Source organism: Alligator mississippiensis, chromosome 14, assembly GCF_030867095.1.
Source record: "Alligator mississippiensis isolate rAllMis1 chromosome 14, rAllMis1, whole genome shotgun sequence".
Lineage (NCBI taxonomy): Eukaryota > Metazoa > Chordata > Crocodylia > Alligatoridae > Alligator > Alligator mississippiensis.
This window is the reverse complement of record NC_081837.1, coordinates 32,983,089-33,009,443: the sequence shown is the minus strand read 5'-3', so window position 1 is coordinate 33,009,443 and position 26,355 is coordinate 32,983,089. Positions and strand designations below refer to the sequence as shown.

Sequence of the window (26,355 nt, the reverse complement as noted above, 5' to 3'; positions counted from 1 at the left end):
TAAATTATGGGATTGACCTTTTCTCTTTTGCATTTGTTGATAGATTATTAGAAAGATACATGGGCCCAAGGTAGGTGGAGCTTGAAGGGTGAACTTGCACAAAATTTCACATACATCCTTGTCTAACCCCTTTTTGTATTTTGGCCCCTTTGTTATTTAATCTTCATATGAATGACATTATTGGAAGTATGCAGGATGTGCGTTTTTATCCCCCAAAACTGCTAGCAACCCCGATCCCTATTTCAGTGTACACAGATGACACTGTTAAACTGTCAAGAACTCCTATTAGATTACAGAGAGCAATTACAACTTTTGAGCATCTTTGTGGACAAAATAACTTTAAAGATAAATTATGATAACTCCAAAATAATGCATTTGGGAAGTCATTTGATAAAATAGTCATGGAATATGCTGGGAGCCAAACTTGAAGTTGTCAAAACCTATAGGTATTTGGGTGTTATTCACAGTTTCTCCATCATGGAAACATTCAGTCAGTTAAAACTAAGGCAGCCCAATTGGCTGTGACTATAAAGAAATTTTATGAAACCACAGCAGGATGATCAGTCCAAGCTCCTATATCAGCATATAAAGCCAAAATTACCTCTCTTATCTGGCACTGACGTATGGGGTTATGGCACTAGTAATGATGTTGACATACCTCAGAACAAGTTTCTTAGGGCTCCTCCTCCCTCAACTCCTGCATCTTTTTTACGATTAGAGACAGGAATGGATTCTTTTTCAACTAATATTATTAGAATGGCAGGATTTTGGTTTAAAATCCCGCCCCTTTTTCCATCTCGTCTGCTTAAACTATGCTACATAAAAGATATTAATAATCCCTCTCCTCTCCAATCACCCTGGTTAGCTTTTCTTTCCTGTACTTTGCACTTTCTGGGATGGGATACTATCTCAAACATAATGAAAGATTTTTTTCTTCCCCATAGAAAAGGTTTGGGTTTTCCAGAGGAAACAAGATATTGCCAGGCAGAATGATTTTGCAGTGGCTAGGGCTACTCGTATTGGCCCTTTTATATACTGTTTGGAAATTAGATTGTGGGGGGAGAAAGGTATTTACAGCTGGAGCTCAATAATAAATGGTGGTCCTCTTTGACTAGACTCAGGACCGAACAGATGCCCACAGCTGTTTTGACTGGATGTAGATTTTTCCATTCCAAGGGCTAAAAGATGTTGCCCAGTCTATCCAGGAGTTTTGGGAGATACTGGAATCGATTTCCTCCAATGGTGGTGCAGTCACCTACCCTGGAAATCTTCAGAAGGAGACTGGATAGACAGTCACCTCTCTGGGGTGACTTGACCCCAGTTGTCTTTTCCTGCCTAGTGCAGGGGTACTGGGCCCGATAATCTACAAGGTCCCTTCCAGCCCCTAACATCTATGAATCTATCCACTATGTTCTAGAATGTTTTTTATATAATGGCATAAGGAGAAACTATTTATTACCATTCTTGCAGAAATTGATACATTTTTTCAAACAGAGACATTAATCTGGCTTTGGCAGCAAAGAGATCCAAATTTAGTAAACCATCTTGCAATTTTGCTTATAAGGGTGAGGCAGTTATAGTTAAATATCCTTTATTACTGATATGAGTGATAGATTTTAACATTAGATTTGATTTTTGTCTCAATTGTGGATCTATGTACAGCAACATTATAGATTCATGTCTTGATTTACTACTATATTTATATTAATAAAGTTTTATGTTGGTGGGCTCTATTTTAGTATATTTGTAGTTCGGTTACTTTGTTTGAACTTATTTATATTATGGTTGTATGTGTGTTATGTCACTTTCGGGAGCATGGCATTTAGCCAGAAGCCTTAATAAATTGAACTGAATTAAACTCTAACTCAGATGCTTCTTGTGGTGCTACATGGCAGCTGTTGCTTCCAAAAAAAAAAAGAAAAAAAAAGAGGGAGGACTGCCTCATGGGTGGAAAAGAACCTAGAGATGATTTTAATTTACAAATTGCTTTTTGTGCCATAAACTATTTTAAAGCATTTCAGTTCGCACTCTGGTAATTTCTTGTTGCAGGTGGACTTGTATGTATGTCTCTTGTGTGGTAGTGGTAACGATGAAGACCGTCTTCTGTTGTGTGATGGCTGTGATGACAGTTACCACACTTTTTGTTTAATTCCACCCCTTCATGATGTTCCCAAAGGGGACTGGAGGTGTCCCCAGTGTCTGGCTCAGGTAATCCAGAAAACAGGCTGCAAAGTATTTATTCTCTCCTTGCTCCTACTAGAAATTCAGAATTGCAGTTTATTATTACCTTTTTAAAATGGTTCTGTGAAGTGTATGGTAGAGGATGAAACAATAAAAGAACTGGGTGCATTTTGAATTGTTAAATGCTTATAAAATAAGCACAAAGTTATTGTAAACCTTTCAGAAAAGGGTATTTTAGTTTTTAGGTAGCTGGCATTATACTTTTGTGTCATTGGGTTTTACAACATTGAGTTTTGTGTGTTTGTTTTCTGCTTCACAGTAGTAGAGGAAACAGTTTGCTGGGACCGGGTTATGCTGCCCCCACTAACAATTCATAGCATTGTACAAAGAAATGCATGTCATGGTTTGGTGAATTAATCACAGAAGTAGGAGTCAGGACTCAAAGTTGTATTTCTGACTCTCTTTTGATTGGCTGCTTGTGTGCCCTTGGGGCAATTCATTTCAGTGGAGTGTCCAAGCTTCTTTTATTTGTAAAAGGGAGGCAATACTGACCCACCTGTGTGAAGCACTAAAAGGTACAAAGTTATATTTGTCATTGTTAAGTCATTGGCAGAAAATAACCGTGTTTTAATTGCAGGAGTGTAATAAACCGCAAGAAGCATTTGGTTTTGAACAAGCAGCAAGAGACTACACACTCCGCACATTTGGAGAGATGGCAGATGCATTCAAGTCAGACTATTTTAACATGCCTGTACATGTACGTTTGTTTGTTCTGTAATTCAGATAAGATTTTTGTACTTAACAAAATATTACACCGTGGGTGGAATGGAACGTTGAGTTTAGATAAGAACAAGTGGAAAGTTGTTGTTCATGTAAACTTTTTGCATATTTCTTCCCTCTGATAGTATTTCAGTTTCTGTTCTAACCCCTCTACTTTCCCCTTCAAACTTTCTCTACAGTGTCACTTGTTAAAGGCACAAAGCAGCAGCATTATTTATATTTTTGTAAATTGGAGCTTACAAGTCAAATATCAGCATTTTGCTATGTTAGTTTAGTTTAGCATAGTTGAATTAATAAGCAACTACTTTTTCAAGCTTATAGTAATAAAGCAGAGAGCGTATGCACTGGATGTAATAGGTAGAACTCAAGTATAGTTGTTGAAACCACAGTGTCATTTTGGGGAAATAATTGAAGCCCCAGGAACTTCCTCCTTGAGTTTTCTGCCATTACGTATCTTGTATATATTGTGTTGAGTTTCTACAGAACTACAGGCAAAACCTGAGAAATGCAGCTTTTGTTGTGGACTTATTGTCTTTTTAATTTTTTTTTTTTTATGCAGATGGTTCCCACAGAGCTGGTTGAAAAAGAGTTTTGGCGACTTGTTAGCACCATTGAAGAGGATGTCACAGTGGAATATGGGGCTGACATTGCTTCAAAAGAGTTTGGCAGTGGCTTTCCAGTTAGAGATGGGAAATTTAAAGTTCGGCCTGAAGAAGAAGTATGTTTTGATTGACACTCTTGAGTTCATATTTGTCTCTGAGAGTTTTACCAATCCAATTCTACATTAAATGATGTTTCAGTTGGAAGTTAATTTTGTATCAATGGCTACTTGGAGATGTTTAAAAAAATGCTTTAAACTTGCACTCTCGCACTGAGCCTGGTGCATGCCTAGAAGAGGCAGCACCTTAGTTGGATCTGGCTTGCCCAACTTCTGCACAGATTAGTTGCTTTAGCGGGTCTTTTTTGGTGCTTCTCTTGAATAGCTGGTTGACTAGGCTGTACCTAAAAGAGCCAAAAAGCCCTGTTGAAGTGTCCAGTTTATACAGATGCTGCAGAACCAGGTTGAAGGTCCCAGCTGCCTCCACCACTTCTTTGTGCTGCCTGGTTGTGGCAGAGGAATAGCTCCCTCTTTGCCAAATCCCTGGATGCAGTATGACATGGGCAAAGCCCCTCACCACCAAATGCCATTAAAGGCACAGCACAGCTCTGCAGGCCAGTTCTGGCCAATTAACCATATATTGCCAACCCATTTAAAACTATTAGTTCCTTGATGTATTCATATGTTTTATCAATTGAAAAAGACTGTTTTTTTTCTATCAGAAATTGTCCTCTTAAAGGTTTTGCCTTTGGTTTACACTTGGTCTTGCTTAGCTTCTATAATTTTTTTCTTTTCTGTTTTTTAATTTTTTTAGGAGTATCTTGATAGTGGCTGGAATTTGAACAATATGCCTGTGATGGAGCAGTCTGTCCTTGCTCACATCACTGCAGATATATGTGGAATGAAATTACCTTGGCTATATGTAGGAATGTGCTTTTCTTCATTTTGCTGGCATATTGAAGACCACTGGAGCTATTCCATCAACTACCTGCACTGGTGAGTTTGGGAAGGAAACTCAATTCCCAAAGTCCTTACTCTTTTTTTTAAAGACTGAAAGCCAGGTTGTAAATGTGTAGATCTTAAGACTGGAGGAACCCCTATAGTTATTTAGCCTGATCTCATGTCATTATAGGCCATAGAATTTAATCCCAGGTTTCCATCCTTCAAGCCCAATATTTTGCTTTTGAGCTTTAACATGTCTTTCAGGAATAATGTTCTGATTTTAATTTTGTTTTGCTTCAGCTTAGAGCTCTGGGACCTGATGCATGCTTTTGAGTAAAAGTTCTTTAGCTATCAAACATGAATCTTCTCTCAAATTGAATTTCTTAAGTCTGTTGAGATGGGGCTAGTTTTTCAGAACTTGAATAATTGCTGAAGTTTTGCTGACTGTTTTCTAGTGTTTCTATGTTCTTTTTAAACATGGACAACAGAACTGGACATGGAATTACAGTAATGATTTCACCAGTACTTTATTCTGAGTTAATGCCACATCCCACCTCCTACTGAATTATTCCCTTGTTAATATATCCAATAATTATATTAGCCACCTTATCCATAGTATCCCACTGAGAGCTTATTTTTGTTTAGTTGTGTCAGCATTAAGCCCTTTCAGAATCGCTTTTTTTTCCCAGGATACAGCCCCTCCCCTCTCTAAGTGACTTGCAGCTGAAATAATGGACAAATGTTATGTAATTACAAACGTAATTAATTGATCCCAGCTTTTTTATATGATTTGTATCATTCTGTAAATGTCACCTTTCAGTATTTGCCCCTCTGTCCTATCCTATGTCCTTTGTCCCATTGGGAACAATAGAAAATGGCAACCATTTCACAATGGAGCAATTATTCATTGATGAATCAACTTCAGCCTTTATCTGAGGGTGTTTCTACCTGCTTTTGTTAGGTTGTCTCCCTTTTGTGCTTTTACATTTGAGTCAGCAAGCTGAATTCTGTTTCTGCTTATCACTGCAGTTAACTAAATTCCTGTTGCAAAAATTTTATTTATTCATAGAACTGAAAACTAGAAGAAACAGGTGTTTTCTAGGCAGGACCCTGGTATGTCACAGGCCATTAACATTTCATCCAGTCCTGAGCCCAAGAATCTGTTTGAAGCAGATCTGAAAACATCAATAAATGGGGAAACTACCCCTTCCTTTAGTAGCTGTTTGAATGATTAATTTTCCCTTATTGTTAAAACTTCTGTAACTTAAGTATTTGTCTGTTTTGCCTAACCTTCTTGCATTAGTTTTTGTTGGGCCTTTCTTCATTAGACTAAAGATCTGTTCAGTACCAGTATTTTCTCCCAGTTAATGTACTCATAAACTACAGCCAAGTAGTCTCGTTGTCTTTTTGATAACTTTATCAAAATTGAGGTCGTTGACCCTTTACTACTATTTATACATCCAAGGATTACATTCTCTTTTTTTTCCTCACAGCTTTGCATAGACAGCTTGTATTAAGTTTGTATTCTGTGATTTCTAAATGCTTTTCAGAGTTGGTTAGTCATCCCCTCCTCCCCCCTTCTATAGGTATGATCTGCAGTCTCTGCTCAGAAATGCATAATTTTGTATTTACATTTTTTTCTATGCCCCAGTTTATCAAGCAATCTAGTCCTGTCTTCAAATACCACCAGAGTGGTAAATAATGGCTGATTTTTATCAGCAGTGATTTTTTTTTAATGTATTCCTAGATGACTGAGTAGTGTGAGGCCAAGTATCAAATTAGAGGATTGCCCATTGACAGATATTTTTGAGACCTGTCATTTGGAAGAGGGCTTAGTTAATTTATCCTGCGTTTATTTATTACTGAAAGTGATAACTTTTAATCACAAAGTCAAGCAGTACAAAGGCAGATGACTTGCCAAAATTTACGTTACATGTATAAGAATTGCTATAATCAGCCAAATTTGTAATCTGGGTGAAATCAGGTTTGAGATTAGTATTTTATTTAAACAATGCTGCCTGGCAGTAGTTACACTCCTGTCCCTTAATTTGCTGATTCCTAGTATCAGCTCTTCTTTCGTTCTCCCTGGGTTTAATATCAAAGTAACTGCTCTGCTCTATAAATACTTGGGTCATCCTCTTTGCCTGTCCCAGACTTCTCTGTTTGTTATTTCAGGATGTATTAAATCTGAATATCAACAGACCAGAGATCTTGACATATTCTTTAGGGCTTTTGAATGCAAGTTATCTGGGCCTCTTTACTTAAATATTTTCCTTAACTAGTTTTTAATGTCCTCCTTGGCTACTTAAGGATTGGAAGTAACTTAATCTTCCTGCTTCATTCCGAATGCAGAACCATTGAACATACCTGTTGAACACTTCTGCCTTTCCTCCATTGTTAACAATTTTACCAACTGTCTAGCAGTGGGCTTATGTGATTTCTAGAGTTTGGTTACGTTAATACTTGAACTCCTTATTGCCAGTACCCCTTACCCCTTCTAGTCATGGATTTTCCTCAGCGACTTTCGCTGCTTTTATTAGTTTCTGCAATTCTAAGTTAAGTTGCTCGTGGGCTCTCATTTTCTCCATTTGTTAGATTATTTCTGTCTCCAGTATTACCATAATGTTTGCCATGCTTGCTGGCCTTCAGATAGAGTTTACTGGGTCCTCAGTTAAAGAAAGCACCAACTACTAAAATAAGTGTAATTTTCCCAGTATCAAGTAAGGATAAAAATGGAACTCCACAGTGCATTTTTGAGCCACTTTACAGAATTCCTTAAGTTATGTACTACAAAATCTAGTCAGTTTGAGCTGAATCAAAAGGGGAGCCTGTAATTTAAAACGTGAAATGCTAAGGTAGTTCATAATTTTAGCCCTGTTTCCTGGTGCTTCTTCAGTTTTCTTTTTCTTGTGACGCATTGTAAAGCAAAAGTCTCTAGACACTTTAACAAAGTTGTTAAGTGTTTTCTCTTTCTTTCTTTAAACACTTTTGCAGGGGGGAGCCTAAGACTTGGTATGGAGCCCCAGGATATGCAGCTGAACAACTGGAAGATGTAATGAAGAAGTTGGCTCCTGAGCTATTTGAGTCTCAACCAGATCTTTTGCACCAACTTGTCACCATTATGAACCCAAATACGCTGATGGCCCACGGAGTGCCTGTATGTCATTGAATTTTTGTGCCTACTGTCCTTTCTCCCTCCCCCCCTTGTTTTGTGTTGGTGTTATGTCTTTAGCAAATAAAATTTGCAGGTAACTTTCAACTTCTTTCCATTTTTCAGCTGGGATATATTTAAACATTTTCTTCAGATTGTATGGACTGTGGGGTTTTTTTGCCTTGCTCTGTAGCAGGGGTGTGGTCCTCTACCCAGGACCTCTTGAGCGTATATTAACAAGTTTACAGAAGCAGGACATTGACTGCTGTGGTTCTCCTGCAGGTTACCCAAGGCAGGTCAGGGTGTTAGGTCTATGTTGCATCAGGGTTGATGGTAGTCTTATGTAGAGTTTAGATTATGGTTGTATGGGATGGTTTGGATAGGGGTTATCCTGCCTCAGGCAGGGGGTTGGAATAGATGACCTCTGGAGGTACCTTCCAGTCCTATTTCTTTATGATTTTTTTCCCCATCTTTGATTCTTACTACGTATAGTAGCAATTAACTGATTATACATTTAATTTTTCTTTTGAAGTAGACTAGTGGCATTCATGTGTCACTTCTGTGAAATGAGAGGTGAGGACTCTTGTTTTAGGTGGTTCTCAGATGAAGTTCACAGGGCTGTACCAATGGTTGATCACAAGGTCTCCGTTCACAAAAGTGTACGGACTAAATATACTATGTTCTGTAACTGTGATTTATTGAGGTTACGTTACTTGACTGCTTTAGATAATTTATGATTTACTATTAAGTAACTCGAACCTTACTGGGTGCAGGAGAAAGTAAGGGCTTTACCTTTGCCTGTGTGGCAGAACAAGAGCTTAACCTGAATCTTGAACCCAGGGTCAGGAGAAACATCAGAAATCTGTGCTACCCAGTACCTCCTCTATTTAACTGGTTGGATATGGGAAAATTGAGCGGTCCTGACTGTCTGCCAACAAATCTGACACAGGAAGAATGTTTCTTGTAGTAAGTCAGTGCCACTTACTGTCCTACCATCTGAGCAAACTCAGAGGTTCATAGGAGGAAGTCATGTTTAATTTCCAGTGTTCTTCCTGGAGCAGCATCTCTTTGCTCCACCACTAAATCCAAGATGAAAAAAAAAACTTGTGACCTTGTCTCACCTTTTATAGAAAGATGGCTATCACAAAATTCTTAACAAAAAAATAATAAAGTATTTTTAGTTCTTGTTAGAAGTAAAATTGGATATTTTTTTTGTTAGCAAGTACAGATTCTTAGGTTGTAGAGATGTCTGCCATCCTTATGGAATATATACTATCTGAGCAGAGTCTCTTGCAACACTTAACAATGAGGATGTATACCACTCTGCTGGGAATCTTATTGCCATTTGCTCTGACTGTTTCGCAATTGAGTGCTGGCATAAGGAATTCCTCTGGAGTCTTCCAAGTACAAATATAGCTACATTTTCTCTGCTGTCTGGGGATAGTGCACTGGAATGCTGGTACTGATTAAGTTTTTTTTGTTTGTTTGTTTGTTTTGTTTTTTAATCTGTCTAAGGATTTGAATGTGCCCAGTTACTCTAAAGTTAACGGAAATCAGATGTCTGCATTTTTCTAGGGAGCTCTGAAAATCTCAGCCCTCAGCTCTGTGTAGATCTTAACTGTTGTTTTTTGTTTTTATTAGGTCTACCGAACCAATCAGTGTGCTGGGGAGTTCGTGATTACATTTCCAAGAGCCTATCACAGTGGCTTTAACCAAGGTTTCAATTTTGCTGAAGCTGTTAACTTCTGCACAGTTGACTGGGTATGTTTCTGAACATAATGCAAAGTTTCAGGTTTTTACTCCAGGTTCTGGACAAGGCCCTGTGTATGACTAGAATATGGGAAGTCCAGAGGCTGCTTAAATTCAGGGGATATACTAATTGATTTCTTGAAGTAGGCTGTCTTCTATGAATGCTTGTTCCTTTCTGAACAAGTTAGTCTTTAAGGCGCCACCCTGCCCTACCTTTTGCCTTCATTACAAAAACAGAATTACTTAGTATCTGGCCCACAGATCTATTTCTACCTCAAACAGCTTTAAAGAGGTATTTGTGGCATTTTTATCATATATTGTAACTGTTACTTACTGCAGTCTTGGATGAAGATTGTGTCCCAACACCTCCAAGTTCATCTTTCCCACTTAATAGCAGTTAAACTGTATGAGAGAGGAGGAGTTTTTGGTGACACCTCTTACTGGGCCAGTTGTTTAGATGGGAGAAAGTTAGAAAAGCATTGGGACACAATGGGTGCATCTACACAAGACCCTACTGCTTATTGGTTACTGCACATTCATTTAGTATTGGTATAATCAAGTACTAAAAGGCAGTAGCGTCTGCAAATACCTTTTTAGTGATGCTACTGCGCAGTGGCATACTAACACTGTTGGTGCTGTGATGCGCTACTGTGCAGCTAGCATCTTGTGTAGACATGTCCAGTGTGTCCTTTTTCAGGTCTGAACCTTAGGTTAAATTGCATGTATTCAGAGCCACTATTTTTCAGTATTTTTAAACTATTCAAACACACAAAACATTGTTCTTGCCTTTGAGAATTCTCCAAATCGGATGCTTTTCACAGAAACAAACTGTTGGGATTCTTTTTCATGGAGTGTTGTTCTTAAATTGCCTGAGATTTGCAACGTATGTTGGGAAGTGGTAAGCAGTCCTCTGCAAAAAAAAGCATCAGAAAACCTGCGTTATCACTACAGAAATATTAAAAGGTTTATGCAGCCATCTTCCAGAAAATTGAACTTAACTGTTCTAAGGGCAGTGCTTGAACTGCACATCTCTGTTCATGTCCTTTAAAAGTATTAGTTATCTAATCCTATACGAGAAAAAGGAAGACCCCTATGTATAGCAAGGGTTTTGCTTTTTTAAAGTTTTTAATCCCAATATATTCCTCCAAAAGGAGGACCCCCCCCCCCCCCACTCTAGCAACAGATTCCGCAGACACAAGCGATCAAAACATCTCCAGTGATTTGCTGTGTCATATCTGTCTCTTTAAATAACAGCTATTTTGGATTATTCTCAGTTTGGATTTTCTCAACACGGATTCATCATCCTATAGACCAGTGTTCATTCACTTGCATGGAGCCCATTTGAAAAATTAGTAGCTGAACAAGCAATAAGGCTCAGATGCTGTATACCTGGGTCTCCAGCTTTTGGTACTTGAGTTGTATGATTACATCAGAATATCAGCTTTTAAAAAAAAAATAGTTTGTGTTCCATTTGCAATGTGCCCCCCCCCCCAAAAAAAAAACCAACAAAAAACCCAACAAAACCAATACTAGTAAATACAACCTATGTATAACCAAAGCAGTAATATTTGTCTGAGTCAGTTGACAGCCCAAAATAATAACCATTCACTCCTTCCACGGCTATGTTCGTAAGGAGCTAGACTCACTCCTTTGGGGGTTGGTGTGGTATGCTTGAGGTGCACTTAGTTTTCTTATTTTGGCTCTGAATACAGCAGGCATCCAAGATCAAATGTGAAGTCAATATTCTAAGTTTTTATAGAGCTTACTCATGGTTTCATTTTCTCTTTAATCTCTATATATTTGATGAAAATAATGTATATTGTTTCTAGAATGAGTGGTCATTGGTTTTCTTTTGGATGGCTAGATATAGTACTTGTTGAACAGCATAAATAGCCTGCTTTCAAATCATTTTCTCTCTAAAGACACTCTGTGAATAAGATTTTATTTATTTATTTATTTATTTATTTATTGCTGTCTCCAAACCTTGTTCCCCTTCCATATAGCTGCCATTAGGTCGGCAATGTGTGGAACACTATCGCCTATTAAACCGCTATTGTGTGTTTTCTCATGATGAGATGATATGTAAAATGGCTTCCAAAGCAGATGATCTTGATGTTGTGGTAGCATCTACAGTTCAAAAAGACATGTCTATTATGATCGAAGATGAAAGGGCATTGCGTGAGGCTGTGCGTAAACTGGTAAGCTTTAGGAAGTGAAGTTACAATTTGTGAACAAGCATTAAAATAGTGGTTGGAAATGCATTTGTGGCCTGCATTTATTTTAACCAATTTAAGATTCATATTTTATGGTACCCTTACTGATTTACTGTCATGAATAGTTCTGTTTATTTCAGTGGAGCTACTTGAGTTGTGGGGGGTCGGAGGGCATGAATGCAACTAATCGTTATCTAAGTTTTTAGGGTCCGTCTTTGAAAGTTTTATGGCTTCTTAACTAATTAATCCATTGGCCAAAACATGGCTATTTTCACATTTCCAGTATGATATTTCTGGACTTTTATGAGTAGACATTACTTAGCTACTGATCTCCCAGCCTAAGTTAATGTATTCAGTTTATTATACTCTGAAGATTCTTACAGTTGTTCTGTTGTAGGGAGTGACTGAGACTGAGAGAGTGGCTTTTGAAATGTTGCCTGATGACGAGCGCCAGTGTTTAAAGTGCAAAACCACTTGCTTCATGTCTGCTGTTTACTGTTCATGTAAACCTGGTTTACTGGTTTGCCTGTATCATGTAGAAGATCTCTGTTCCTGTCCCACTTATAAATATAAACTGGGGTAAGTTTCAGCCAGCACAAATATTAAATATTGGAGATTAGAATGTGCTTTTCTTAAATCTTAAGGGCTTGATGATGTTCTGGCATCACTTGCAAAGCAGATTAGGCAGGCTTGATGCCATATGCCTGCTTCTTCCGCAACAAACTTACTGATCTGAATCGGGATCCCAACAATCACACATCCAGCTATGCGACATATGCATGGCAGGACATGCAAGTTTTGGGATAAGGGATGAGATTCCAGCTGTGCCCTTTCTACCAGTGCAGGTGGAGCCCAAGATCACAATCCCAGACTCTACCTGCACCAGCAAGTTCAAAGCTGGGCATCAGCAGCCCCACATGTGTGGTGGAGGGTGCCCTACTTAAACCTTTTTTGTCTAGAGCACCCATGCAGTAATTGCAGATCTGCATACCTGCCATCCTGCATGTGGGACACCCGGTGTTCACCTTTGACCCTGCTGCATGGGGCAGCCAAGAGCTGTGCCATTCTGCTTTCCCCTCCCCCACTCTTCCCTCATGCAGACCCCTGAGCAGCCCTGGTTGGAGACTTCAGGGTGCTCTGGCCCCTGCTCCCATGCTGACAATCAATACTTGGAAACTCTGCAGCCTGAGGTTTGCAGCTTGGCCAGAGTTGTCCCCTTTTCAGTGCTGACTCTCAGCTGATTGTCAGCATGGAGTGTTTTGGGAAGTGTGGGACAGCCTAGGGTGCCACACTTCCAGTTTAAGGTTTCGATGTAAACTAGCCACAAAGATGTTATATGTAGGATGTCTTTGTAGCTGGTTTCTCATTTAATTGTCATTAATTGGCTGAATGTGTGGCAGTGTTACTGCTTATGTTGCCATTAGTTTGTTAATTGCGCCATAAGTATAACACCTGCTAGGGCCCATAGTGTCTGAGCATGGAACCTTTTTCTTGGGTGGTATACTACCTTTTTCTCATTTTACAAAGTGTCTTTCTTCTATGATATCTACAAGAAGTTGATTTGCTAACTTATTTATATTAACAAAAATCTTTGTTTCACCATGTTGTGATAATTCTAGGCTTTTCTAAGGAACTGAGTGATCCTATTTTTCCCAACTGCTTTTCCTTTGTGTTCTGCCTCTCCCTATTGTTTTTTCCCCCTTTGTTTTGAAGAGCTCACAGTTCAGTTTCATATGGGAAAACAGAGACCATGGCTATGTGTTTATACTGTGAAGTACCTAATGTGCTTGGGAAGTATAAAATAATGATCACTGGTAACTAAGGTAACGCAGTAATGCAAACCATACTTTATTTTGGTTGTTAAACATGCCTTGTTTAATAGTTTGAATTCTGTAACACTTCCAGCTACCGGTACACTCTTGATGATCTCTACCCAATGATGAATGCACTAAAATCGCGTGCAGAATCCTACAATGAATGGGCTTCTAATGTAAATGAAGCTTTGGAGGCAAAAATTAATAATAAAAAAAGTATGTATTTTCCTACTTTGTGTCTTGCTACAAAGGCTAAAAATGTTATTGCTTTTTGTTCAGCTCTTAATTTATGAAACTTAACAATTTTGTCTTGGAAACTTACATTGCAACTCTAAAATGATATAAATAAGAAACTGTTAAAGTTTTAAACTGTTAATAGCCTCTGAAATTAGAGAATGCTGCATCAAGGTTAAGGATGAAGAGCAGTCCTATTTTTATATGTTAACTGCTTCTTTTGTACTCTTGTTTCATTTACTTAGTGCTAGCATTTCCTGACCCCCTCTCCAATTTCTAATCACTAACTTTACATTCAGGAATGTAGTGTTGTTGAATCTTGGGACTCTAATGGCCATTTCTTCCTTGTACGGATAGAAATTTATCCTTCTCACCCTAGCTGCTGGTTATGTTTACAAAGACAGGGCTGGGAGGAATATATCAGGGCAGTTGGGGTATCCTGGAGAATAGGAATGTCGGGTCATTCAGCATTGATTTGGTTTGATAGTTGCACATAACGGTGGCCATGCATGTGAAGAAAAAGTGGAATTAGATTAAAAACTTACATTTCCCTAAATCAGATAACTGATATTTAAATAGGAATGCTGTTGTTGCACTGTAACATTTTGTTTTATGAATTAGGATAATAACAAATTAGATGTTTTCTAATTAAAGAAAATATTCTCTTCCAAAAAGGCCTCATCAGTTTTAAGGCTTTGATAGAAGAATCAGAAATTAAAAAGTTTCCAGATAATGATCTGCTGCGACACCTTAGATTAGTTACCCAGGATGCTGACAAATGTGCCTCAGTTGCACAACAACTTCTTAATGGCAAAAGACAAACCAGGTAAGTGCGTGTATGTACATTTGTATGTGTACATGAATGCACAAGCATGTACTGGTTTTGAATAATTCAGGGGTAGATTTTGGAAACCCTTTTTTTCCATGGGTTTGAAAATTACAGCCTTCTCTGTCCCTTCCAAAGATGTTCTACTTTACTTATCATATGCTTAAAAGTTCATGGACTTACAAAACCCTGACCTAGGCGCTTGTTCCACTTTTATATATTTTCCCAGAGTAAGATGTTGCTATAACATTATAACTTGTTTTTTCTCGGAGAGATTTTGTTGAGCACCAAGATCTTTTTCTCTTTTCCCAAGAGGGAAAGACCTGTTATGATATTTATGGACAAAAATAATTGTAACACATTCTTAAACCAAGGCTGTCCAGTTGGTGGGATTAACCTGAAGGCTCCCATCCAGTCACCACTCACCCTGTCATCACTCCAGCTGCAACAGCAGCCAGGGTTTCAGGCTTCTCTTACCTCCTCTGACATATTTGCATCCTGTACCTACCCCAGGGAGCAGTGCAGTTCTGGGGGAGTTTGCAGCACAGTGGAGCCTGTGGCTGAGGAGCTGAGGGTGAGGGGTGCCCAAATGTGCAGTGTAGTGATATCTAGGGGTCCACCCCCATGCATGGTGCAACAAGATAGCGGGGAGCTGCCTGAGATGTAGAAGTTGGACATCCTTGCCTTAAACAGGTGGGAGTCCACTTTACCCATTTTGTGCCATGAGGCAGTGAAGTTGTGATAGTGGTGCATACATCTTTATATGCTACATGGAAGAACAAAATGTGTGAGCAGAAAGGTCTAATATTACAGACCCTTGAAAACTTCAGTTATTCATCATCTCTTCTGTAATTTGAGAAAGCTGAAGATAGAGCTTTCACTGCTAGCAAAAGCAAATATTCTTTTGACTAATTATCCACATACACTTCTCACTGGCAGGTGTCTCTCACAGCCTGTACTTCAACCAGAGGCCTTTTTTTGCTTTAGCACAATTGGTAGAGTGCACTTTCTTTGCTCGAGTAAAGCCTCCCAGATCTGGGAGTTGGGTTTAGTTCCCCCTTCCTGAAAAGCAGAACTACAACACAAGGTGATGACTTTGCCACATATACCAACCACATGTGTTCTTTCCACTTCCCTGGGTTGCCCTTGTTTGAGTTCCTTCTGGTGCCACATTTTTCTTTAGCTGGCTTTACCAAGACTTGTTTCATACTTAGGGTTCAGGCCCTGCCCTTCCAGTGCTGAGCTAATTCCAGCTCTATGAGGTGCCTGTTTTGCCTAGGGGGGAGGCCCATACTCCTGAAATTTTGTTCTGGAAGTGTTTTCATGAGAGAGAAAAATCTCCAAGACCTCTTAGCTCATATAGGCACTAGGTGAGACTCTTGAGGAACTTGATCCCAGGCACAACTTGAGATGCAGCTGGTGCGGGTCATAAGAGGTGAAAATAAATAAAAATTTGCCTCCGTGACTTCATTCTACAAATATGTCAAGAGTAAGCGAAAGACCAAAGAAACTGTAGGTACCTTATGAAATGCAGAAGGAAGTGAAGTCACAGATGATGAAGAGAAAACTGAAGCATTTGATGCTGTTGCAGAATTTCCAGTCTGGATTGTAATATACAGGACTTCTACTTTGTTTATAGTTTACTTGCCTCTCACGGAGCATATTAAGACTTTTGAAACATACTATGCTCTGTATCTTTAGATTTTTTTAAATATCTTAATATATTTTCAGAAAATGTTAAATGTTGGCATATGTTTTTCTGCCATCTCACAAATCAAAAAACACCTGTGTAATTTCAGATATCGTTCCGGTGGAGGGAAGTCCCAAAATCAGCTGACTGTGAATGAACTCCGGCTGTTTGTAAGACAGCTATATGCGCTACCCTGTGTCCTCAGTCAGACACCATTACTGAAGGTAACTCTGAGAACACTAGGAGAGAAAGGAAGGACTTGTATTATATGAGGATTGTGAACAATTGTCCACTTGATTAGTAACCAAATGGATGTTAAAATCCTGTAATAGAGAGAGACTTATATAAATGAGCAGGCCTGCATAATTTGCATCCAGAAGTCCTTAAAAGGAGTTGCCTGAGCAGATCTCTGACATACTCATGTCTATATTTTTAGTAGATCTTGGAATACCTGAGAAATTAGAGAAACAAAAAAATGCCAATGTTGTATTGTAATCCAGAGGGGAAAGTGGGTTGACCTGGATGAATATAGCTCAATTAATCTGACATCAATCCTGGGCACAATAATCAAAAAAACTGGCATGAAATGTAGTTAAATAATTAAACAATAGGAATATAATTGCTGTCAGTCGATACAGGTTTGTGGAAAATGGGTATTCTCTACCAAACGTGGATTCTTAGAAATGATTACAAATATGGTTGATAAAAATAGCCAGGTAATTGTAATAGATTTTTTTTTAAGGTGTCTTGCTTAGAACTGAATGATTTTCTCATTAAAATATTAGTGCCATGCAGTGTCAGTAAAGAACATTTTAAATGGATTTAGGACAGGCTTACTTTTAATTCTTGGTTTCTCCACATAAATTCTAGCATTGTATATCAAATGAAGTGCAAGAATGGATTTGTTTTTTGGTTTTGGAATACCAGTATCTGGAGTTTTATCTATGACCTGGGGCTCTCATAACTATTGTTGATAAAGTTATTAGGAAAATGGGCACCTTAACTAACTTCTGAGAACCTTCTTACCACTTATGGCTTTGAGACTAGATCCACTTTGTCCACATTTCTTCAAAAATAAATATAATAATTGGGTTGTTTTAGGGGTTTTTTACTACTTAATAGTTATCTAAACAGTTATTTAAATGTTTTGTTCCCCTTTTGGATTAAGACATCAATGGGTTTTTTTGCTCCTTCCATCTCCTATACAAGGATTATAACTGTGTACTGTATGTGCATGCAAAATCAAAATCATATCTCCAGGATTCAAGATTTATCCATCCGGTAATACAGCAATTCCCTTCAACAATAGACATTTACTTAAGCCCACTATAAGGTGCTGGTTGGTATACAGACCTTCTTCAAAGCACATGCTAAAATCAGAACTAAAGGCTTATCTCCTAGGGACAGCTACACAGGCATCTCCACCTCCAGCATGCCCCAGTATCCATTCTGACGCATCCATTATTAGCTTCCATTTACTCTGGTGTAAGAAGCATGCATACACAAACCCCTTTGGAGCAGCTGATGCAGGGTAAAGTCTCTTCTGACTCCCTGTAATTTGTTTCATCATACCCTCAGCTTAACTTTTGCAACTTTTTTTTAACCTTGCACTTTTTGACTATAGCTTTCTTTATCAGGACACAGTTTTCTACTCCTTGTTGATTCTTTGCTTAGTCTTGGTATCCTTTTTGAGATGGTTGTTCCTCCACTTAGAACTGAATTCCTTCCCCACAACATTTTTTCCCTTTTTTGGAAGATGGGGATTTTGGCTTATTGGTTAATCTACATAAAATGATAGTGAGCTGCCAGTTCTATGCAGCTGTAAAAAAGTCTAACTCAGTCTTACGGTGTTTTAGGCTAGGGTGTGTAATAGGGTCAAGGAAGTTACTAGTATTATTGTACAAGGAAATGAGGGTGACTTTCTGTTCCCTTCCTGATCATCCAGGTGCTTTGATTTGGCTGTTTAAAATATGGGTATATTCCATGCTGTAAAAAAACTGATAGGTAGAATTGATTATAGGAACTTTGGCCTGTGTTTGTACCAGTGGGATGGAAGGACAAGAGAAGGCTGCTAGGGAATGGAGACACCTGATAGAGAGCTACATATGTACTAAGTCACTTCCGTATGTAAGAATTAGCATTAATGTAAGTGTCCTGTTAGGTGCATGCATTGGAAATGTTATATGGTGTCTAGCCACATCTTTAGTTTTTTTACTTTTCTTTCTCGCATGTTTACAAGGCAACACTTGCATAATTAGCTTCTCTCAGGTATGCACTTAAAGATAGTGTATACTCTGTAGCTTCTTTATCCAGACATCTTCATTGTTTCCTCTTCCTCTTCTGGTCGTGTCCAATGCTGCAGTCGTTATTGCCTTCTCCTTCCCTGTTCCTGCTTTTTTCTTTAAAAAAAAAAAAAAAAAAAAAAAGTGGCCAGCCTGTGGCGCAGGTGACATGGGCAGTCTGTGTGTGGCACATGGCAGATTGGGCAGGGGGCCAGCAGCATAGTGGCAGATAGGGCAGGAAGCAGAAAGCCAATGAGCAGATTATTCAGGGAGCACAGGGCGAGGAGCAGAAAACAGAACAGTAGATCAGGCAAGGAAAGGGAATTGGGGTGTTACTCAGGAAGGTTTTGGGGTCATTAGTGGCACACCTGTCAAAAAAAAGGTTGTCCCTCCACTCCTTTAAAAGACAAACCCTCTGTAAACTATGCAGATACCCTACTCCTCTTTGCTGAAGTTCTTGTTTGTGGCTACATAGATCTTTAAATCTCTGTAGGTCAGCCCTCTCCCCTTGTTTAGATTTGGTGTTAACTGTCTTATCAGCTGTGATTAAGGACAGGAAGCCTTCAGGCTAGGGTATGCCAACCCCCGCCTTACAGCAAGAGAATTAAAGAGCTCAATCCAAAAGAATGCAGAGAGATTATATGATTACATTGTATAAATACTTTCATTTTGGAGAAAAGAGTACTAACAGCATGTTAGTGAGAACCAATGGCTGGAAGATGAATCCTGCCAAGTGGAAACTGGAAATAAGACTTTTTTATCGTTTGGAAAAGCTGTCATGGGAAGAAGTGTTGGATTCCATCTCTCTCTTCTTACATCGAGATCGAATGCCTTTCCTGAAGAGAGACGGACAAGATTCTTTGCTCAGCACAAATTATTGGATTCACATTACAGTTGGGAGGGGGTAGTAATTGGGTGAAATTTAATGGCCTGTGATGAAAGAGATCCATAGAAGATTTTGTAGTTGCTGTTTGATCTCAAATTCTATTACTTTTTAAATGAAAACACTTAAACTTCAATATTTTTGCAAATGGGAGGCCTGATATTGCATTCATTCTCGATACTGTGTAATTTAAATTATTTTAAATCTCAAGGAGTTGGAAAGATGCATTTTTAAGATGCATTTAGATGCATCTTTAATAAGCAAGCTTGTCTTGTGGAGTCCAAGGGCTACATCCTCTTCTTCCTTTAATGTGTTTAAGTCTAATCCTGTTCTGCCTATCTGTTCTACACTTAGTTTATTAATGCACTTCCATCTTAGCCCTTCGATCATAAGTGGATAAGGCCCACCCACCTTGTGCAGCAAGTTTTTAGGGACCTAAACGAGGTGGAATCAGATTCATCTTCAAGCCCAATAGGTGGAGCGGTATGTTTAGTTTTGTTGTTTGTTTTCTTAACTAAAGGAACAACCAAGGTTATTCTCTTCTTAGAAGAAGAGCTTTTAGCATTGCACTGGCTTTCTCTATTAATTGCTGCTGTTGTGTATTTCAGGATCTTCTTGATCGTGTGGAAGCTTTCCAACAGCATAGCCAGAAACTGCTTTCTGAAGAAATACCCAGTGCAGCAGAACTACAGAAGCTCTTAGATGTCAGTTTTGAGTTTGATGTTGATCTTCCGCAACTACCTGAACTACGGATACGCCTGGAGCAGGCACACTGGCTAGAAGATGTACAGCAGGCTTGCGCGGACCAAAGCTCCCTTACTCTTGATGATATGAGACGACTCATAGACTCGGGTGTTGGATTGGCTCCTTATCCAGCAGTTGAGAAAGCAATGGCTAAGCTGCAAGAGCTCCTTACTATATCTGAACACTGGGATGACAAAGCCAGAAATTTGATAAAGGCCAGGTAGAAGCTAAATCTTCTTAGTGTTGTGTCCTGCATACTGTAACAGAAAAAACAAGCCAATCCCAGTCTTGACTTTGTTTATGTAGCCATCCTCATTTCTGAATGTATGAATAGCATAAAAGTATTATTGTTTAGCTTGAGTCAGATAATGCTTAGAATTGCATGCGTTAGATTAGTGGGGGCATGTGGGCCACAAATCAACCCTAAACCCTCCCCAAGTGTCACTCCAATCCTTTTGTCGTGCCCAGTTTGCTTCTCTGCTTCTGCTCCCTGCCCAGTCTGCCCCTGTTCTGCCTGTCTCTTCCCCCATCCGCTGTGTGCCCCACACAGAGGCTTCCTGTGTCACAGGTTGAGCATCCCCATAGTAGGTTATAAGATGGACAGATATTTCATGCACATATGTTTGGTTTACATGGAGCATGAGGAAGAGTAAGTTGAAACTTCATATCTGTTTCAGTAGGATAATTACATCAATAATTTAGACCAGTGTAAGCAAGGTATGAATTTAAACCAGTGCATTATTTGTACCAGGATCATTCTCTCATGTTAACACTTATACTACAATGTAAGAGTGCCTTTCATGGTTTAACTTTATCACTTGGGATGGCCTAGCCACTCATAAGAGAGTAAGTACATCCAGATTGATAGATATACTGGTATAACTATAGTTGTATTAGTAGAAGTGGTGAAACTTTCCTGTGTAGACAAGCCTGAAGGTGCAGAGGTGATTTGCTCAGGTCAGTATGGCCATTCAAAAAAAAAAAAGAGGAAGAATGTTCAGCTATTAAAAACTTACTGCTGGATGCTTAAGAAGTCATAATTAAGGCTATGATTTTCACTGCAAAAATATGGGGGATTAAAAAGCAAAATCAGTAAGAGCAGCTAAACAATCTTCTGAGTGCATTAGTTTTCAGTGAGTATTTTCTTATTGGAGTTGTAGTGGGCTATTACTTTTTTTTCTCTTGTATGCCAGCATATTTGGTGAACTAGATCTCCTAGGTCCCCTCTAGACATTACATGTGTTTGCAGGATATATAGACTTGTCCAGAGAAGAAAAAATGGCTGATCTTCCCCCAAAATAGCTGATTCAAAAAGCAACTATTTTGTTGTGCTGGAACAAAAATCTGGCCATATCTCTCTTCTCCACAGTGCTCTTCCTCCCTCCTGCCACCCCCATCCCAAGGGGACAGGCAGAGTAAGCATTTGGCTCCCTGACAGTTTGGTACTTCGATATCTTCCTCCCCCCCCCCCAATGCTTTGAATATCAGAACTAAAGCTAAACTACATTGTCACATTCTGAGTAGGATGTGTGTTTTTTTTCATTTACATAGACCACGACAGACACTAAGCAGTCTTGTAGCTGCAGTAAAGGAGATAGAGGAGATTCCCGCTTATCTCCCAAATGGAATTGTGCTGAAGGATGTTGCACAAAAGGCCAAAGATTGGCTACAAGAAGTGGAAGCCTTGCAGGTAGGTGAAATGAATCTGTCTGCTGTTCATTTGGGAATATCCCTCAATATCGGTATATTACTATATACTTTTTTCACATTAAATGTACCTGCCTTATTGTCATGCCAAATTAAATATCTTGGATTTGTAATGGCTGTTGCTTTAAAATAGTTGTACAATTAAACAATAGTGATTGCTCCATCTCAGACAGTAGTGGACCTTATTTATATTACCTTGGTCTGCAGTTAACTCACAAAGGGAGGTATTGATGCATAAAAAAATGCAACACACTTACCATTGTCCAACCTCTACTCAAGGTGAAGGTCTCCAATTGCCAGTTATCAGTGTTAAAATATAGTGCAATTATTATGTTTTTGTACCATTACCTAGCAACAAGAAAAGCATAAAATTATTAGACTCCCCTTAAAGATCATTGAACGTTAGCTTTCTCCTAGTCTTTAAGTTGCAAACCTTTACATGCTTACATCATATTGGGCTCCAGCCCATTCTCAGAATCAAAGTGTTGAAAAAGACATTGGGTCATGTGGACCTTCTTTGTATGAAATCAGGAATACTATTTCTAAAGGGTGCTCAATGGGAAATGTCCACATGGATGAAGTAAGCTACTCCCATCTTTAAGCCCCATAGTCTAGGAGCTTGGGTACATAACCAAGAAGTGGGAGACCCAGGTTCTAGACTCTCATCAACCTGAACCCACATTTCCTACTTCTAAGAAAAGCGCCCTAATCACAAAAATTAGCTTTAGCAGGGTGTGAGCATCTACTTTCTGCACAATCAAGAATTATGGGACCAGAAGGAGAGGAAACCAAAAGAGGTACTGTGACTATGGCCTAGTGAGGAGGCCACTTCCCTGGAGGGAAGGAACCATGGTTTGGAGATATGGGTTTGAACTGCCTCTGGTTAAGGAGGGCCCAGATATGATCTCCCATTTCCTGGGAAGTGCCATAACGATTTTACAGACTAGTTTACAAATTAGTCAGAGGGGACCAGCAGGCATTAGGGGAATCCCTGTTCCCCCGAGCACTCCCAGGAGTGACTAGAAATAACGGTCACAAGCTGGCAGAAGGTAGGTTCAGACTAGACATCAGGAGGCGCTACTTCACTGTCAGGGTAGCTAGGAGCTGGAACCAACTTCCAAGAGAAGTGGTGCTGGCTCCTACCCTGGGGGTTTTAAGAGGAGGCTGGGTGAACACCTTGCCGGGGTTGTCTGACCCCAGTACTCTTTCCTGCCATGGCAGGGGGTCAGACTTGATAATCTGCTCAGATCCCTTCCAACCCGACCAACTACGAAACTATTAGACAATTCGGCTAAAACATAGATAAAGGCTGCCCTTCTCCTCTCTCTGTGACTGGTTTTCCCTTAGGAGATGGGTAAGATAGAAGAAAGATACCTTTTTGGGTAAATTAGGATTGTATCTCTGAGGTGAGCCACCTTTGTTTTGGGGCTAGCCACAGAAAAGATTTAAACATCTTAAAGGGGAATTATGGTCTGGCCCTCCATGTTCCAAGCTGCATGTGCTTTGCTGGTAAAAGCCTTATTGCTAATACTGTCTTTTTATTTCAGTTGTACTACAGCTGCTATTCTGTCCTTAGGGAATGGTATTTTCAGAGACTGGTGGCTAGCTATTACAGTGTATTATATTGTAGCTTGAAAGGTTTTATGACCCGGTCACGTTAATTGTATTTAATAAGTATGCATAGTGTCCAGGTGACAGGTGCAAAGTTCTAATGTTTTCTACCATTAAATACACCAAATACCTTGTAATAATTACGAGCAGCCATTCATGTCAGATGAAATATCAGGGGAAATAAAAACTTAAACAAAATGGATTTCTATAGTATTACCTATTTTTTTTTATGTTCTTTAACATTTTTCTGTACCTGACATTTTCCCTTGAAAGCTATACATCTGTTAGGATTTCTGTTAACTGCCTCCAAAGGATTTATAGATGCTCTGAAACAGTCAAACTCTCATTTTCTTATTGGACACTTGAAGAGAATATAAAACAGTGTGGCTAGATATAAAAGATATTTTTGTCAATTGAACTACTTTTCTTTGAAGAAATTGCTGTCTAGCCAGGCTGGTCTCTTGTTGCACTTCTCATTCTTCTGTTGCATTGGAACAGCTTGCTCCTGTGCCCTTTAAAAGGGCCTCAATTAAAGTTCAGCCAGCTCTCCTGGACTCCTTTTCTGTTCAGACTTGCTTCCCAGGAGATCATGGCCACCAGTTCTCTGATTTCGTTAGTCTGCTTTTCTGAAGTTTAGTGTCCTTATTCTTCTGCTTTCCTTCCTTCCTCCTTTCAGGATCTTGAGCTCTATCATTTCATGGTTGGTGTTATCCAAGTTACCTTCCACCTTCACATTCTCAACCAATTCCTCCCGTTTTGTGAGCAGTTGGTGTACTTAATGTTAGGGGCATTTTAAAAGATCTAGTTGTCCAATAACTTGTATCAAAAATTGGAAAAAATAATTAACAACTAACTTCTAATGCTTTACCAGATAAAAGAAGTACCTTAATGATAGATTCTGTTTTACAAACTCTTTTTCCAGCTTAGCTCAAAGAGCTTTTTGTTTTTTGTCCTACTTGCAACAAATAATTCTTACTGTCTTATATTGTTAGGGTGGAGGGCGTGTGCCAGTACTTGACACACTTGTGGAGCTTTTGACAAGAGGTCGCTCTATCCCAGTACATCTGGACTACTTGCCAAGACTGGAGTCCTTAGTGGCAGAGGTTCAAGCTTGGAAAGAATGCGCTAGCAATACATTTCTGACGGAGAACTCCCCTTATTGTCTTTTAGAGGTAAGACATCTAAATCACACATGTCCTCAGAGTTGATGTCCAGGCAGAAGCACATTGTAGCAGTGGGTGTTAATCCCATAGAAAAGTGGGGCCATCGCATCATATCGAAGTTGAAGGTGGTTGCGTAATGTTCCATTTAATGCAGTTCTCTAGCTCCTTCTTATGTTCCAGCTTAACAGCTTGTTGGGTGAAGCTTTATGTGTATGTCTGTTCTAAATGGTATCTATGCGTATAGCTATGTCAAGCCAGGATTAATGTTGAAGATAGTTGTGCTTTTTTTTATTTTTATTTTTTTTATCTATTAGGTGTTATGTCCCAGATGTGATATTGGAATATCTGGGCTTAAAAAAAAACAGAAGAAATTAAAGGAGCCAGTACCAAGTGGAAAGAAGAAAGGCACCAAACTGGAGAGTCTGAGTGACCTAGAAAGAGCTTTATCTGAGAGTAGGGATACTGCCTCTGCGGTACGTAACAAAACTTACCAATAGGCATGTCAATATAAGCTCAATTTAAGATTTCTTCCCTGATTTGATGTATACTTTTTTTTTTTTATATATATGACTTTTTGTCTCTCTCACCACCTGCAATTATCAACCCCTCTTTCTGCTGCCCAGAGTGAATGAGTTATAGATTTCTGAGGGATCCTGTGCTGTTACTATCAGCTCCAGAATGAAGTCTTGCCCCTTTCTTTGGAGCCTCAAAAGTTCTGTCTCCAAAGACAAGCTGCCTTCTGTGTTTCTGACCAATTTGTTTCATTCTATTCATTTGTTGTGCAATAACAATCTTATTTCAGCTTCTAATTCTTTTCTCTCTATCTTCAGCTTGGCAACCACCGGGCTTCCACCCATTCGTACAGTTTTTCTTTATAGCACTTCATCTGTCCACCTTCCCTTTTATCCCTAGCTGAGCACGAACTCACTAGCAGAGCAGTTCCGCACTCTTCACTAAGTCCAAATGGAGCTATGTTTTTGAGGTACCCTTCAGGAACTTATAAAAGAGATCTCTACACTGCCTTCCCCTAGCCAACTGGCCTCCCCTCTTCCAGAGCATGGAGCTCTAAATTAAACTGAGATAGTATAGCTTTGACACCTTGCTTTACTGTGGAAAATTTAAGCAGGAGGGATTCTCACTTGGGTCTGTTCACATATTTGGAGAAGTTCTCCAGAGTTGCAGGTAGCTTTGAGCTTCTCCAGTTTTGAGGATCTTTGTTTTAACTGCTGAAGGGGAATTAGTTTGTGGGGTGAAAATTTAGGAATTTCAGTGCAGTTAAAGGAACCTAGTTCAAGACTTTTTTTTTAACACAGAAAGTAGGGGAGGGGGTCACTCTCTTCAGCCTTCACAACTTGGACTCCCTATTTTAAACAGCTGGTACCTAAAGAGCACATGAGGTCTCCATTTCTCATGCATCCTTGAATACTAGTAGAGTAAATGAGAAATTGCATCCAAAACACATTGCCTTATTAAACAAAGCCACAAGCTCGGAGCTTTTCTGAGAAGCAGCCATACAGTCTAGGCCAGTGGTGCCTAACCTTTTGATCCTGCAAGCCAGATAAGCCAGATCCTGCATGAGGTCAGCATGGGGGCGGTCAGTCCAGTCTCTTGTGTTGGATCCAGCCGTACGGGCCTCCCCGTAGGTCCGGAAATTTGGCAGCGGGGGAGCAGCAATTAACGCAGGCACCATTCCTGCACTGCCAGATTTCCAGACTTTGTGTTGGAGACCTGCAGGCCAGATAACATGACTGTGTGGGCTGAATCTAGCCCATTAAGCATTGCTGCTC

At 39.4% G+C, this 26,355-nt stretch overlaps 1 protein-coding gene across 6 annotated transcripts in view; it reads left to right on the top strand.

Moving 5' to 3' along the window:
• KDM5B (lysine demethylase 5B) overlaps nt 1–26,355 on the top strand; it is a 79,142-nt gene that overhangs the window by 32,685 nt on the left and 20,102 nt on the right. For 3 of the 6 annotated variants that reach the window (XM_059717223.1, XM_059717222.1, XM_059717224.1), the window contains 16 exons: nt 44–70; nt 2,050–2,208; nt 2,819–2,938; nt 3,521–3,679; nt 4,374–4,555; nt 7,496–7,658; nt 9,294–9,413; nt 11,405–11,599; nt 12,012–12,193; nt 13,520–13,644; nt 14,338–14,488; nt 16,288–16,402; nt 19,952–20,307; nt 21,639–21,777; nt 24,398–24,577; nt 24,883–25,041. In XM_059717223.1, coding sequence (XP_059573206.1) covers nt 44–70; nt 2,050–2,208; nt 2,819–2,938; nt 3,521–3,679; nt 4,374–4,555; nt 7,496–7,658; nt 9,294–9,413; nt 11,405–11,599; nt 12,012–12,193; nt 13,520–13,644; nt 14,338–14,488; nt 16,288–16,402; nt 19,952–20,307; nt 21,639–21,777; nt 24,398–24,577; nt 24,883–25,041 — 2,532 coding nt within the window. The remainder of the gene's footprint in view (nt 1–43; nt 71–2,049; nt 2,209–2,818; nt 2,939–3,520; nt 3,680–4,373; nt 4,556–7,495; nt 7,659–9,293; nt 9,414–11,404; nt 11,600–12,011; nt 12,194–13,519; nt 13,645–14,337; nt 14,489–16,287; nt 16,403–19,951; nt 20,308–21,638; nt 21,778–24,397; nt 24,578–24,882; nt 25,042–26,355) is intronic. The other 3 variants (XM_014609402.3, XM_059717225.1, XM_006277982.4) reach the window with 1 other exon arrangement.